Here is a 16237-nt window from a genome sequence, read left to right as displayed (position 1 = left end):
TCTGTGCGTAAGGGTCAAGGGCGGAAAACCATACTGGGTGCCCGTGATCTTCGGGCCCTTAGACGCCACTGCATCACATACAGGCATGCTTCTGTATTGGAAATCACAAAATGGGCTCAGGAATATTTCCAGAGAACATTATCTGTGAACAAAATTCACCGTGCCATCCGCCGCTGCCAGCTAAAACTCTATAGTTCAAAGAAGAAGCCGTATCTAAACATGATCCAGAAGCGCAGACGTCTTCTCTGGGCCAAGGCTCATTTAAAATGGACTGTGGCAAAGTGGAAAACTGTTCTGTGGTCAGACGAATCAACATTTGAAGTTCTTTATGGAAATCAGGGACGCCGTGTCATTCGGACTAAAGAGGAGAAGGACGACCCAAGTTGTTATCAGCGCTCAGTTCAGAAGCCTGCATCTCTGATGGTATGGGGTTGCATTAGTGCATGTGGCATGGGCAGCTTACACATCTGGAAAGACACCATCAATGCTGAAAGGTATATCCAGGTTCTAGAGCAACATATGCTCCCATCCAGACGACGTCTCTTTCAGGGAAGACCTTGCATTTTCCAACATGACAATGCCAAACCACATACTGCATCAATTACAGCATCATGGCTGCGTAGAAGAAGGGTCCGGGTACTGAACTGGCCAGCCTGCAGTCCAGATCTTTCACCCATAGAAAACATTTGGCGCATCATAAAACGGAAGATACGACAAAAAAGACCTAAGACAGTTGAGCAACTAGAATCCTACATTAGACAAGAATGGGTTAACATTCCTATCCCTAAACTTGAGCAACTTGTCTCCTCAGTCCCCAGACGTTTACAGACTGTTGTAAAGAGAAAAGGGGATGTCTCACAGTGGGAAACATGGCCTTGTCCCAACTTTTTTGGGACGTGTTGTTGTCATGAAATTTAAAATCACCTAATTTTTCTCTTTAAATGATACATTTTCTCAGTTTAAACATTTGATATGTCATCTATGTTCTATTCTGAATAAAATATGGAATTTTGAAACTTCCACATCATTGCATTCCGTTTTTATTTACAATTTGTACTTTGTCCCAACTTTTTTGGAATCGGGGTTGTATAGAAGCAGCACTAAGTTGTTTGTCAAATGTAAAATGCAGATTGCAAAGGTGCCAAGTGTGTGTGTGTTTATTTATTTATTTTTTAAATTAACTTTTCTGGCTTTCAGTAATAACGTAATATATTTAAAAACCTATGTGCAACAAGTGCAGAGGATCTGCATCCATCCATCCTCCCTCCATCATCTGTCCTCTTTCATTCGTTCATCCCTCCATCATCCGTCTATCCTGCCATCGTCTGTCTATCCTTTCATCTGCTGTTCCTCCATCATCTATCCCTCCATTGTCTGTCTATCCTTCCATTGGTTGTCCCTCCATCGTCCATCTATCCTCCATCCCTCCAACATCCCTCTATCCGCCATCGTCTGTCTATCCTTCCATCGGATGTCCCTCCATCCTCCCTCCATCCTATCCACCATCCTCCATCCCTTCAACATCCTTCTATTCACCATCATCCATCCCTCCATCATCTGTCTATCCTTCCATTGGCTGTCCCTCCATCCTCTGTCCATTCCTCCATCCCTCCATCATCTGTCTATCTGCCATCATCCCTCCATTGTCCGTCTATCCTTCCATCGGCTGTCCCTCCATCGTTCATCCCTCCATTGTCCATCATGTATTAAAAAAAAAAAAAACCTATGTGCAACAAGTACAGAGGATCTCCGTCCATCCATCCAATGTACAGTTGTGTTAAAAATAATAGCAGTCCAACATGACTAACCAGATCAATCACTGTTTTTGGTGGAAATTATATTACTACATGGCAAATAATTTACCAGTAGGTGTAGTAGAGTCGTAGAAAACCAACAGACCCAACATTCATGATATGCATGCTCCCGAGTCTGTGTAATCGAATAATTAAGTGAAAGGGGCGTGTTCAAAATAATAGCAGTGTGGAGTTCAATTAGTGAGGTCATTCATTCTGTGAAAAAACAGGTGTCAATCGTGTGGCACTAATTTAAGGATGAAGCCAGCACATGTTGTACATCCATTTCTCTCTGAAAACCTGAGAAACATGGGTCGTTCCAGACATTGTTCAGAAGAACAGCGTGCTTTGATTAAAACGTTGATTGGAGAGGGGAAAACGCATAAAGAAGTGCAGAAAATGATGGGCTGTTCGGCTAAAATGATCTCCAACGCTTTAAAATGGACAGCAAAACCAGAGAGAAGTGGAAGAAAATGGAAGACTACCATTCGAATGGATCGAAGAATAGCCAGAATGGCAAAGACTCAGCCAATGATCAGCTCCAGGGTGATCAAAGACGGTCTGAAGTTACCTGTGAGTACTGTGACAATTAGAAGATGCCTGTGTGAAGTTAATCTATCGGCAAGAAGCCCCCGCAAAGTTCCACTGTTAAAAAAAAAGACGTGCTGAAGAGGATACAATTTGCCAAAGAACACATCGACTGGCCTAAAGAGAAATGGAAAAACATTTTGTGGACTGATGAAAGTAAAATTGTTCTTTTTGGGTCCAAGAGCCGCAGACAGTTTTTCAGACGACCCCCAAACACTGAATTCAAGCCACAGTACACTCTGAAGACAGTGAAGCATGGTGGTGCAAGCATCATGATATGGGAATGTTTCTCTTACTATGGTGTCGGGCCAATTTATCGCATACCAGGGATCATGGATCAGTTTGCATATATCAAAATACTTGAAGAGGTCATGTTGCCTTATGCTGAAGAGGAAATGCCCTTGAAATGGGTGTTTCAACAAGACAACGACCCCAAACACACCAGTAAGCGAGCAGCATCAGGGTTCCAGACCAACAAAATTAAAGTCATGGAGTGGCCAGCCCAATCCCCGGACCTTAATCCGATAGAAAACTTGTGGGGTGACATCAAAAATGCTGTTTCTGAGGCAAAACCAAGAAATGCAGAGGAACTGTGGAATGTTGTCAAATCATCCTGGGCTGGAATACCTGCTCACAGGTGCCAGAAGTTGGTCGACTCCATGCAACACAGATGTGAAGCAGTTTTCAGAAACCGTGGTTATACAACTAAATATTAGTTTAGTGATTCACAGGAATACTAAATCCTAAAGATTTTTTTCAGTTTATACAGTCAATATTTGAGTTTGTAATGAAAAAATGCAGACACTGCTATTTTTTTGAACAGCCCAATGTTCATTTTTCTTCATTTTCTGTAAAGTAATTAAAATATTGATACATTTTTCTTCATGTTTTGATGTAGAATATAATGTGCAGTGTTCCCAATGCATGGAAATAAAAAACTATTATAAGGATTTTGAGCTTTACTCACGTTTTTAAACACACTATTATTTTGAACACGACTGTATATCCGAATTAGCGGAGAGATGTGTTTGGAAAAAGTGCAGGTCATAAGGTTGAATTCTCTCTACGGTTTTTTTTGTTTGGTTTTATTTTTTTTTTTTTGTGGGGCAAAATGAAACACTGGCTATTTTTAAGCTTTAAATAAATTTATTAAGTGTAAAACAACTTCTGAAAATATTGCATGAATGCATTCCTTGGTTTAGAGATTTGGTTGATGTCTGTGTGGTCTTTATTATTTCAGCTGCTGTGAGTTTCACATTCTAATACAGGAATCAACTTGGCACAGGTGCGAATCAGATTGTGTGTTGTTTTTATGTAAAATATAGATTTATTCAATTAGACAATGTTTTTTTTTTTTTATATGTAAAGTGGCTTAAAGTACAGTCAAGGCTGATATAGAAACAAGATAAAAGAAAAACCAAGTTGTTTCTCAGTGAGGGGTTGAGCCACCAGCACAACTTCAGTGTGTCTTTATAGATTTTCAGGAACTGTACTGGAGGATGAAGACCATCCGTAACTTTACTTCCTCCAGCTGGTGTTTTGAAGACAGTGGTGACGGTAGTGGAGAGTCTACCACTTCACAATCTTCCACAGGTGTTTATGACCCTGCAGGCCACAGTAAATGAATTACATCAATGTCATGCTCATTAAACCATTCAGTTAGTCCTTGTGGGTGTGGGCGGAGTCATCCTGGAAGAGACCGCACCCATCATGATGTGTGTGTGTGTGTGTGTATACACACAAGTTTGGATACAGCTGTTCAAAAGTTTTTTTTTTTTTTAACTATTTTAGAGTAATAATGAAGACATTAACCAACGCGAGATTATATCATGAGCAAGAAAATCTTTCTTATACTATTTCTTGATATACTTGATTACGCTTTGCACCCTCTGTGAATCATCTCGACCGGATTCTAACTGCTCCTCTTCTTTAAGGGTTCATTTTAAGTAAAGCAAATGGGAAAAAAAACATTCAGAAATAAATGTTTGTAAATGTAAACTTCACTATTTTTAAGAATGGTTAGAAAGAAATATCACACATGAGGGTTTATCAGGGTTCCCCTGAGTCGTGGAATATCATGGAATTTTAAAAGTCTATTCCAGTCATGGAGAATCGTGTGTGTGTGTGTGTATATATATATATATATATATATATATATATATAAATAAAATGAGTGATTCCACGCTTATGGGTACTGAAATGGGGACATGAACTTATTTTTAAAAATTCACCTAAAACCATTTCTTTTTTTACCATCAGGTCACAAAACATGTAATCTTTAATGAATGATATGTTAAAAGATAACTTTAATTTTCTGAGATGTAATAAAAACATATTTATATGCCAAAGTCAAGCCTATGAGTTCCAAAATGATGTCTGTTACATTACTTCTGTTACGATTGTCCATCTCGCATCTGTTACAAATTAATTACAATCCAGCTATATACCATGTTAATCTTATTGAAAGAATGTGTATGTTTATTCTACTACACATGTTTATTAATTATATTTGCTAAAACATCACCTTCCTATGTTTCAAAAAGTAATTCTACATTGTTAAAATTGAGAATATATATGTCCACAACACTTCTGTTACGTTCTGACTTTGGCATATAAATATGTTTTTATTACATCTCAGAAAATTAAAGTTATCTTTTAACATATCATTCATTAAAGATTACATGTTTTGTGACCTGATGGTAAAAAAAGAAATGGTTTTAGGTGAATTTTTAAAAATAAGTTCATGTCCCCATTTCAGTACCCATAAGCGTGGAATCACTCATATATATATATATATATATATATATATATATATATATATATATATATATATATATATAATTTTTTTATTTTTTTTTGGGGGGGGGGGCAAATGAAATATCAGGGAGGTTTGTAGCATGTTTAAAATTTCATTGCCATTCATCATGTAATATTTCTTTATCAGATTATTTCTTTTTATTTAAGCAGTGAATGTTTTGGACTGAAAATGTCTTTACTAGTAAATAAAACATTGCAAATCGTTGGGTTTAAAATACTGTGGCTGGTTCCCCCCCCTTGGAGCCTGCTTTTTTTTTTTTTTTTTTTTTAAATTCATTATGGGGCATGAAAATTCAGCTTCCTCGTCAATGAAAGTCAGGGAAAAGTCCAGGAATCTGGCATTCGACAGAGTGGGAACCTTGTTTTTTCAAAATGATAACCCCAACAAGAGTGCTCTGAGAGCACAGTATCCCCCACTGGCAACGATGCCATAACTCTGGGAAGATGCGACTGAATTGAACAAAATTGCAATATGCATATTATTGGCATATAATGAAGAATCCTGCCAAGTTTCATGATATTCCTCCAAAAATGGTGAGAGGCGTTGATTTCAGAAGGTGAGCATCCTTCCTCGGGCAGACGGACATCACCACAACGTAGTTCCCCTTCGGGCCTTTCAGCCAACAGGGGATAATAAAAAAATTTTTTTTAATTGTGAGGGAAGTTGATTTCAGAAAGCAAGCATACCTTGATGAAATTGCCAAAGTTTGTTAATAATCAAGGGCATAACGCTGGTAAAATGTGCCCAAATTAAATTAAATTTCAATCTGCGTATAACTGTCATATAACAAAGCCTTTTGCCAAGTTTGGTGAAATTCCTCCACAAATTGAGAGAGGAGTTGATTTCAGAAGTACGTACACCCTCATGAAATTATCAAAGTACAAGTTATTTAATCAGGGGTCAAAAGTCTGGGAAATTTTTCACAAACAAAATTAAATCACAATCTGCGTATTACTGTCATGTAACAAGGCCTTTTGACAAGCTTCAAGAAATTCGTCCAAAAATTGTTAGAGGAGTTGAAGTCAGAAGGCGAGCACACCGTCATGAAAATGTGAAAGTACAAGGTTGTTAATCAAGGGCTGTAACTCTGGTAAAATGTGATTGAATTGAACAAAACTGACACATAACGATGCCGTTTGGTGAAATCCCTCCACAAATTGTGAGAGGAGTTGATTTCAGAAGGAAAACACACTCATGAAATTGTCAAAGTATAATTTTGTTAATCAAGGGCTGTAACTCTGGTAAAATGTGACCCAATTGAACGAAATTAAATATGCGTATTACTGACATATAACAAAGAATCCTGCCAAGTTTTGTGAAATTCCTCCAAATATTGTGAGAGGAGTTCATTTCAGAAGGTGAGCACCCTTCGAGCGAGGGAGGGACAGATAGATGGAAATCGCCATGATATAATCCTCTTTTGGTCGGGGGGAGACGCGACTCAACAATTTCCCACAGATGTTTAGAAAAATTTAGTGTTAGATTTAAAGCCATGATTTAAGTTAGTTTTATAGCTGCAGAACGTGATTTAGGATTGTGAGATTTAACCAGTCTCTCCAGTGTTGAATTTGAAATTGAAATGATTGACTGTTAGATTTAAAGCTGCATTAAGTGATTTAAGTTAGTTTTGTAGTTTTAGAATGCAGAATGTAATTTAGGATTGTTAAGACTTTATGATTTTAATATTTAGCTTCTTAGATCCGTTGTTGACTGTTCCTGTGTGGCTTCCTGTAAAAGTTACTGTGACCTTCTTCCAGTGGAGAAGACACTTCTTTGCTAAGACTAAACATAGTAGAATTGTCGTAAAAACATCTCGCGCTTTGACGTGCGTAAATGTTGAGTTGCTGAGTTGTTAAAAAACATCTGTTGATATGAAATATATTGCTTATGATTGATCCAAGGTTTCACTCACAGACATATTGATGGGGGGGCAGCACGGTGGTGCAGTGGTTAGCGCTGTCGCCTCACAGCAAGAAGGTCCGGGTTCGAGCCCCGTGGCCGGCGAGGGCCTTTCTGTGCGGAGTTTGCATGTTCTCCCCGTGTCCGCGTGGGTTTCCTCCGGGTGCTCCGGTTTCCCCCACAGTCCAAAGACATGCAGGTTAGGTTAACTGGTGACTCTAAATTGAGCGTAGGTGTGAATGTGAGTGTGAATGGTTGTCTGTGTCTATGTGTCAGCCCTGTGATGACCTGGCGACTTGTCCAGGGTGTACCCCGCCTTTTGCCCGTAGTCAGCTGGGATAGGCTGCAGCTTGCCTGCGACCCTGTAGAACAGGATAAAGCGGCTAGAGATAATGAGTGAGATGACATATTGATGGGATTAAGATGTGATTTGCTGACTTAGCACAAGATATCAACACATTCACATACGCACACACAACACATACACATCCTACCCCCTCCCCTCTACACACACACACACACACACACACACACGACAGACACAACAGACAAACACAGCTGCCTTTTAGAGAGATAAACAGACATTTGTTATGATTATAATTTGTTATAAAAGGGTTTTTTTTGAATGCTGTATCTTTGGTGAAAAAGCTGTGAATAAACGGCCAATCTCTGGTTTTCTGGTCTGTTTTTTTCGCGGTGTTTTTTCGCCCCAGAATTCTGCAGGTGGCACGAGGGCATTGGTCTCGAGAAGCCGTTCCAGCTGGGGGAACCTTTACATTTAGTGTTCCAACATCATGTCAAGATTGGAAATAATGCAAGACGATGAAAAGTTTATTACACAAAATCACTTAAAATTTATTTGCACGATTAGCCCTTTGGGAGGAGATATTTAAAGCAGGCAGTGTTGTGAGTGCATCATAAAACAGGACAGTCCATCAGTTCACACTGGTAGACGTTGGAGCTGCAGGTTGGGGAGCGTCCTGTTTTTAGCACAAACACGATCCTGGTCCCGGTTTACCCATAGTCCCTGACAATTGTGTGTCTTCCATCCAAGACCTGACTTAATTTCACACCCAATCCAGTCAAATTAATAATAAATACAAATGCTGTAAATCACTGAACGATCACATGACAATTTTTTTAGAATTTGTTTTACAGTATAGGGATACGAATTAAACAAAACTGTTTGGGAAATTAATGGAAATGTTGGAACGTTGGCATTATTTCTGTTTGGATATAAAATATGTAAGAAATTATCCATTGTGGAGCATACGAGAGCACGCTTACAGAATGGTCAACACTGCAAATGGTGTACAATAGTGAGTTTACACTGGCACTTCATTACAATTTTTTTTTTTTTTAAAGTTGGATTGGTTCTTAAATCTACGAGCTGAATAAACAGAATGAATTTGGCAAGACTTAAATAGAGCAAAGTATCACAGTTTGAACAATTCCCAGACAGGTGGTAGATAGCACCCGGGTGCGTTTTCTGTATCTGCATGTACAATTCTTATCCAGTGGTTCAGCAAACTTAAAACTGGCTGAGTGTAAGTGCTTCAGTTCAGGTCTTTTGGTTAATGAATGGTCTCCACACTGTCCAGGCTGCTGTGGGTTTGGTTCTCCTGCTCTTCTTTGAGAAGTGGGGCAGCATCTTCGCTTGGCCCCGCCTCCTCCTCCCGCCGGGCAAATTGTCAGTCTTTATGGGCGTGGCTTTGTGGGGTGATACTGAACACTCGGATGCGCAGGTGGGAGGCAATCTGCAGACATACACCTGTGCAGTAACATGTCAGGTCCACCACAGACAGGATCTGTTTAACAAGAAACACAAATACAACATTAGGAGGTTTCCCTCAGCAGAAACTTCACACCCTCGTGACTCCCTCAGGGTGTGACACGGCCTTGTCTAAACAGTATTGCTGTGTAAATTGTTCCTGATGAGAGTCAACATCAACCAGAATGCTTTAGAGCTCATAACATCCATGCTAAAAGTGAAACATGGTCACAGTTTTACAACCCCGATTCCAAAAAAGTTGGGACAAAGTACAAATTGTAAATAAAAACGGAATGCAATGATGTGGAAGTTTCAAAATTCCATATTTTATTCAGAATAGAACATAGATGACATATCAAATGTTTAAACTGAGAAAATGTATCATTTAAAGAGAAAAATTAGGTGATTTTAAATTTCATGACAACACCACATCTCAAAAAAGTTGGGACAAGGCCATGTTTACCACTGTGAGACATCCCCTTTTCTCTTTACAACAGTCTGTAAACGTCTGGGGACTGAGGAGACAAGTTGCTCAAGTTTAGGGATAGGAATGTTAACCCATTCTTGTCTAATGGAGGATTCTAGTTGCTCAACTGTCTTAGGTCTTTTTTGTCGTATCTTCCGTTTTATGATGCGCCAAATGTTTTCTATGGGTGAAAGATCTGGACTGCAGGCTGGCCAGTTCAGTACCCGGACCCTTCTTCTACGCAGCCATGATGCTGTAATTGATGCAGTATGTGGTTTGGCATTGTCATGTTGGAAAATGCAAGGTCTTCCCTGAAAGAGACGTCGTCTGGATGGGAGCATATGTTGCTCTAGAACCTGGATATACCTTTCAGCATTGATGGTGTCTTTCCAGATGTGTAAGCTGCCCATGCCACACGCACTAATGCAACCCCATACCATCAGAGATGCAGGCTTCTGCACTGAGCGCTGATAACAACTTGGGTCATCCTTCTCCTCTTTAGTCCAAATGACACGGCGTCCCTGATTTCCATAAAGAACTTCAAATTTTGATTCGTCTGACCACAGAACAGTTTTCCACTTTGCCACAGTCCATTTTAAATGAGCCTTGGCCCAGAGAAGACGTCTGCGCTTCTGGATCATGTTTAGATACGGCTTCTTCTTTGAACTATAGAGTTTTAGCTGGCAACGGCGGATGGCACGGTGAATTGTGTTCGCAGATAATGTTCTCTGGAAATATTCCTGAGCCCATTTTGTGATTTCCAATACAGAAGCATGCCTGTATGTGATGCAGTGCTGTCTAAGGGCCCGAAGATCACGGGCACCCAGTATGGTTTTCCGGCCTTGACCCTTACGCACAGAGATTCTTCCAGATTCTCTGAATCTTTTGATGATATTATGCACTGTAGATGATGTGTTCAAACTCTTTGCAGTTTTACACTGTCGAACTCCTTTCTGATATTGCTCCACTATTTGTCGGCGCAGAATTAGGGGGATTGGTGATCCTCTTCCCATCTTTACTTCTGAGAGCCGCTGCCACTCCAAGATGCTCTTTTTATACCCAGTCATGTTAATGACCTATTGCCAATTGACCTAATGAGTTGCAATTTGGTCCTCCAGCTGTTCCTTTTTTGTACCTTTAACTTTTCCAGCCTCTTATTGCCCCTGTCCCAACTTTTTTGAGATGTGTTGCTGTCATGAAATTTCAAATGAGCCAATATTTGGCATGAAATTTCAAAATGTCTCACTTTCGACATTTGATACGTTGTCTATGTTCTATTGTGAATACAATATCAGTTTTTGAGATTTGTAAATTATTGCATTCCATTTTTATTTACAATTTGTACTTTGTCCCAACTTTTTTGGAATCGGGGTTGTAAATTACGCATACGTGCTATCTTATCCCGGCTCATACACTAGCTTCAGAAAGTATTCAGACCTTTTCCCTTTTTTGCATCACATCTTTAAAATGGATTAAATTAACTGTTAACAGTGTCAGATTTCCTCACCAAAGCAATCCAGAGGACAACAAATTCATTAATAAAGCTGCCGAAGTACTGATTGAGGAAGAGGAGGCTGGGGCCGATGAAGGCCGGGTCACTGAGCTGAAGCTCACTCCTGGTCATGTGAGCAACCTAGAACAAAAAGAACACATACAATGCCTTTAGCAAGTGATGCAGTAGGAAAGAAATTATATATAACAGTTATTCCACGAAGGGCGGCACGGTGGTGTAGTGGTTAGCGCTGTCACCTCACAGCAAGAAGGTCCGGGTTCGAGCCCCGGGGCCGGTGAGGGCCTTTCTGTGTGGAGTTTGCATGTTCTCCCCGTGTCCACGTGGGTTTCCTCCGGGTGCTCCGGTTTCCCCCACAGTCCAAAGACATGCAGGTTAGGTTAACTGGTGACTCTAAATTGAGCGTAGGTGTGAATGTGAGTGTGAATGGTTGTCTGTGTCTGTGTGTCAGCCCTGTGATGACCTGGCGACTTGTCCAGGGTGTACCCCGCCTTTCGCCCGTAGTCAGCTGGGATAGGCTCCAGCTTGCCTGCGACCCTGTAGAACAGGATAAAGCGGCTAGAGATAATGAGCTGAGAGATGAGTTATTCCACGAAATTGAGTCGCACATGACCTGATAGCTAACGAGGCGCGTAGCACCGAGTTGGCTATAATCCATGTACGATGGGATTGAGTGGAATAACTGTTTTATTCTATCCACATTCCCTGGATTTTGAGAAACAGAGCATTTTTATTTTTTGCAAATTCGATAAATAAAAACTTGATACAAAACGTCCGACAAAATCATTTCCGCTTAGAATGTAAACAAACCAGTGAAATAACAGGATCAATTTGTGTAAAATGCTATAATAATAATAATTATTATTATTCTTCTTGGGGAAAAAAAAGATACGTTCTTAGCATCAAATACTTTTATTTCATATTTTGTTGCTGTTTTTTTCTATTTGAGGGGTTTTGTTTTCGAGTAGTTTTATTTATTTCATCCTCGGTTGGTTCAGCAACACGCGCCGCCATTTTGTTTTTCTCTACTCACAGTATATGAGCTGATAGCCTAGTAGTAGAGGAGCCAATCAGAGCACGTGATTGCTCATATCCAGTGAATATGGATGGAAAATATCTAGACATTTTGGAATGTTATATTTTTCAACACAAGATGATAAACTTCATATCTTTGTGCCACCATGTAAATGCTCTTTATATTACATGGACAAAAAAAAGTGCAAGTTAAAAGAATTTTAATTTTGAACCACCTCGCCATTTTAACAATGTGCGTCTAGTCAGCAGGAAAACACCGGGAGTGACGTCATTGGAGTGAAATATCGGTGATGATTATACAGTGCATACAGGACACTTTTTTGAAGGAATAAAAACGTGTTCTATTCCCTTCTAGCAGGTTTCATTCATTTGGTTTGATCGCATGCAATATTGTTAATATAATCGCTTATCCTACGTGTATTACGTCACGCTACCCAATGGAGAATGAGTGCTGAATATGGTTTACGATATTGCATGGTTGTCAAGACAACATGACGTCACACATCGGACATGTAAAACTTCCGCATTAGCGAGCGACTGTGACAATTTGTAAACAAACATGGGCGCCAGGTTTGCTTCGTTAAATACGGAAGCAAAATTTCATACGTCAACCCCTACGGATTTCCCGTATTCCCTACGGATTTTGCCATTTTAAAAATGGTACGGGCGTAGTGGTATTCAACTATGGATTTTTCTACATTTTCACCTTAAAATTATTTTGATTTATTACCATCAAAAAATCATCATGAAATACGAAAATGCATGGGAGCCGCCATTTTCTACATTTAGAATTACTCAACTGGTATTTCTGCTAGTACCAACAAGCCATTCCTAATGTCTGAGCATGCGCAATTGTGATTTTCCTGCACACCGAGCGGGAAATAACAGTACATGTAGTATAACAATAGACAGGTCAAGATGTCGGCACCACCGAAGAAAAAACTAAAAACGTCTAAAACTGGAGGTCGCTTTCTTCCCGAATGGACAGAAACATTCAATGGAATAATTATCGCTTCCAAAATGGGTGCCGAGTATGTCAACTGCACAATTTGTTGTAGAGACGTGAAAGTGTTTGCCTCTGGAATTTACGACGTGAGGGAACACATGAAATCTCAAATGCATGTGAAGAATGCAAACCAGAAAAAGAGACAGCCGTCAATTAATTTCTTCACGCAAAAGCCAACAAAGGTTGTACCTTTGTATCAACAAAGGTTTTATTCTTGATTTTCAGTGAGGCAAAATCTTTCTACTGCTCTGTGGTTGGGAAGATGCTGAAGAGATTCCCCTTTGAGGACCAAGTGTTGTCAGATCTGAAGGTTCGGGATCCCAAACTGAGAGCTGACCTTACATATGTCAACAGTAGGTTCATTCTGCAGTTCTTTGGTTCCTGAAAATGCTCTTAGGATATATTAGATTTCTAAACATTAAAAGATATGATCTAGTTCAAATTCTAAACAATTAACCACATTTAAACAAGAAATTTTTTTATTCAAAATCTTTTATAGTATTTTATATTACTATCATGACTATATTGTTTCAGATTTTATTTCAGTTGTATCACTGGCCAACAAATTCACTCCTCTGTTGATTTGGAGGAGCTAAAGGAAGAGTATGAGGACTTTCAACTGATGGAAGACTCACAGCTCAAGTTGGTGGACTCTCAGGGGAACAGGATCAGACTTGACATGGTGTGGGTTAGGGGTCAACCGATAATCGGCCTGGCCGATATATCGGGCCGATATTCTGCATTTTTAGGGTTATCGGTATTGGCCATAATTTCCACCGATATGCCAATAACATGCCTTTTTGCAGCCATTTCGTTCCTAACGCGACTGTCACTGCACGTCCTTTCCTGCACTCGCCTCTCTGAGTTCAAGAACACGGTCCCGCCCACCACAACATCTGATTTGTTTGGCACAAGAGATATAGCCAATCGACATGTGTAGCTAAACGCTGTGAACTGTTTCAAGGCGGCCGTACGGGCACTCGGGCAGAAGCGGCACAAGGGATACAGCCAATCAACACGCGTAGCTAAACGCTGTGAACGGTTTCAAGGCGGCCGTACAGGCACTCGGGCAGAAGCAGATCCCACTTCAAGGTAAGGACACGCTGCTTTTGCCGCAATAAGTTACAAACACACAAGTTGAAAAAGCACAACATCATTATATGTTTACATTCTTCATCTACTACTCGTTAAAATTGTCCATTTGCATCTGTGTAGCCAGGCAAACTTAGCTTACGGAAGGAAGCACTTGAATTAGCCTACAACCAACTAGTCTCGCTGAAACTACATGTAATGTTTCCTTCACTACAATATAATCCTAAATTGGGAATATTAGGCTTGGGCATTAAAAGCATTAGAATGTAGATGGTTACTTAAGTTGTTACATAATAGGGAGTGATAGCATACTTTATGTTTGATTTTACTTTTTAAAAAATGCTGCAGGCAGCTCCCTACACTTGATTTGTTATTTAAAAACTACTTGAAGTTGGTAAGTCTTACTTAGTTCTTAGTGTAAAAGAATACAGAGTGTATTTTCATTTATTTTCCACTGAAAATGGTGAGCTGTAATATAGTAGGGAGTGATTTATTTTTTTATTGGTGAATATTTATTTTATTATTATTTTGTTTCTCATTTTATTCTAACTAATGTTTGACTTTATTGTACAAATGCTGCTGGCATCTCCCTGCACAAAATTTCATGTTCAATTTTACAATTAAACATACATTTCATGGATATGAAGGTCTGTGTCAGTGTGTGCTATGTTTAATTTCATGTGAATTATAATGTTTACATTTATCGGTTGCACATATCAGTTATCGGCATCCCAATTCCATAATAATCGGTATCGGTCCTGAAAAAAACATATCGGTCGATCCCTAGTGTGGGTTAACATCTTAAAGATGAAAACAGCCATGGGAGAAGTAAGGTTCCCCACCATGAAAAAAGTGATGACAGCATTGCTGTCTCCCACACAGCAATGCTGATTGTGAGAGGGTGTTCTCCCAGGTGAGGAAGATCCACACTGACTGCAGAAAGAACATGAATGCAGATACTCTAACTGCACTCCTGCAGACCAAGATGAACAGTGCTGCAAATTTGAGATAACCCATGAACATGTAAAGTTGGGTAGAAGTGCAACATGTTCATACAATCAGGAACATTGCTGAACAACGTGCCAAGTGAACCCCAAATTATTGGATTATGTGAGAAGAGACACTAAATTTTGTTGAACTGATATAGACTGTTGTTTAATTGAGCGTTAACAGTACATATGGATGTACAGAAATAAACCAGTGCATATATTAGGTAAGATCTGATACATTTTTATTATGCATGAAATATTACTATGGATTTCGTATGGAAATTATGGATTTCTTTACCAGGGAGTACAGGTGAGAGCCGTGAGGGGTTGACATGTATGAAATTTTGAAAGAGAAAAGATGCATTGAACACCTGAAAGGAACGTGCATGTATATTAATAATAATAATAATAATAATAATGGGGCGGCACGGTGGTGTAGTGGTTAGCGCTGTCGCCTCACAGCAAGAACGTCGGGGTTCGAGCCCCGTGGCCAGCGAAGGCCTTTCTGTGCGGAGTTTGCATGTTCTCCCCGTGTCCGCGTGGGTTTCCTCCGGGTGCTCCGGTTTCCCCCACAGTCCAAAGACATGCAGGTTAGGTTAATTGGTGACTCTAAATTGACCGTCGGTGTGAATGTGAGTGTGAATGGTTGTCTGTGTCTATGTGTCAGCCCTGTGATGACCTGGCGACTTGTCCAGGGTGTATCCCGCCTTTCGCCTATAGTCAGCTGGGATAGGCTCCAGCTTGCCTGCGACCCTGTAGAACAGGATAAAGCGGCTACAGATAATGAGATGAATGAATAATAATAAACCACAAAAAAAAGCCAGCCTATCAGATATATTCCATTCAGCTAGCATGATATTGAACTCATCTTCAACTCATTCAATATCATGCTAGCTGAATGGAATATATCTGATAGACCACGAAAAAAAGCCAGCCAATATTATTATTATTTATTATACATACACACTCTTCATATCAGCATTCTCAAAGGTCGACGCTACCTTACCTGCAACTCTGTGCTGTTAGCGCCGCAATCCGGTTACCTTCCAGCCGGTGTAGTGTTAGCAAGGGCCAGTGCTAGCGCAGTCAGGCCAAGTATTATTAATATTTTCCCTGTGTAATTTACTTAGTTACTTTTAAAATCAACACTGACAGCTACACACAACAGCAGCCAAAATTCTCTCAAAACCTTGCACTTTTAACGAAGCAAACCTGGCAGCCATGTTTGTTTACAAACCGTCACAGTGACTCCCTAGTGCGGAAGTTTTAC

The 16237-nt window shown here is 39.9% G+C and overlaps 1 protein-coding gene across 1 annotated transcript in view; it reads right to left on the bottom strand.

Moving 5' to 3' along the window:
• Window positions 1–7928: 7928 nt before the first annotated feature.
• chpt1 (choline phosphotransferase 1) overlaps window positions 7929–16237 on the bottom strand; it is a 43628-nt gene continuing 35319 nt past the window's right edge. Inside the window, exons 7-8 of the mRNA XM_060907870.1 lie at window positions 10843–10968; window positions 7929–8906 (exon numbers count right to left, since the gene is read on the bottom strand). Coding sequence (XP_060763853.1) covers window positions 8790–8906; window positions 10843–10968 — 243 coding nt within the window. The 3' untranslated portion in view covers window positions 7929–8789. The remainder of the gene's footprint in view (window positions 8907–10842; window positions 10969–16237) is intronic.

The sequence above is a fragment of the Neoarius graeffei genome, chromosome 2, assembly GCF_027579695.1.
Source record: "Neoarius graeffei isolate fNeoGra1 chromosome 2, fNeoGra1.pri, whole genome shotgun sequence".
NCBI lineage: Eukaryota > Metazoa > Chordata > Actinopteri > Siluriformes > Ariidae > Neoarius > Neoarius graeffei.
This window is presented reverse-complemented; position numbering and strand designations above follow the sequence as displayed.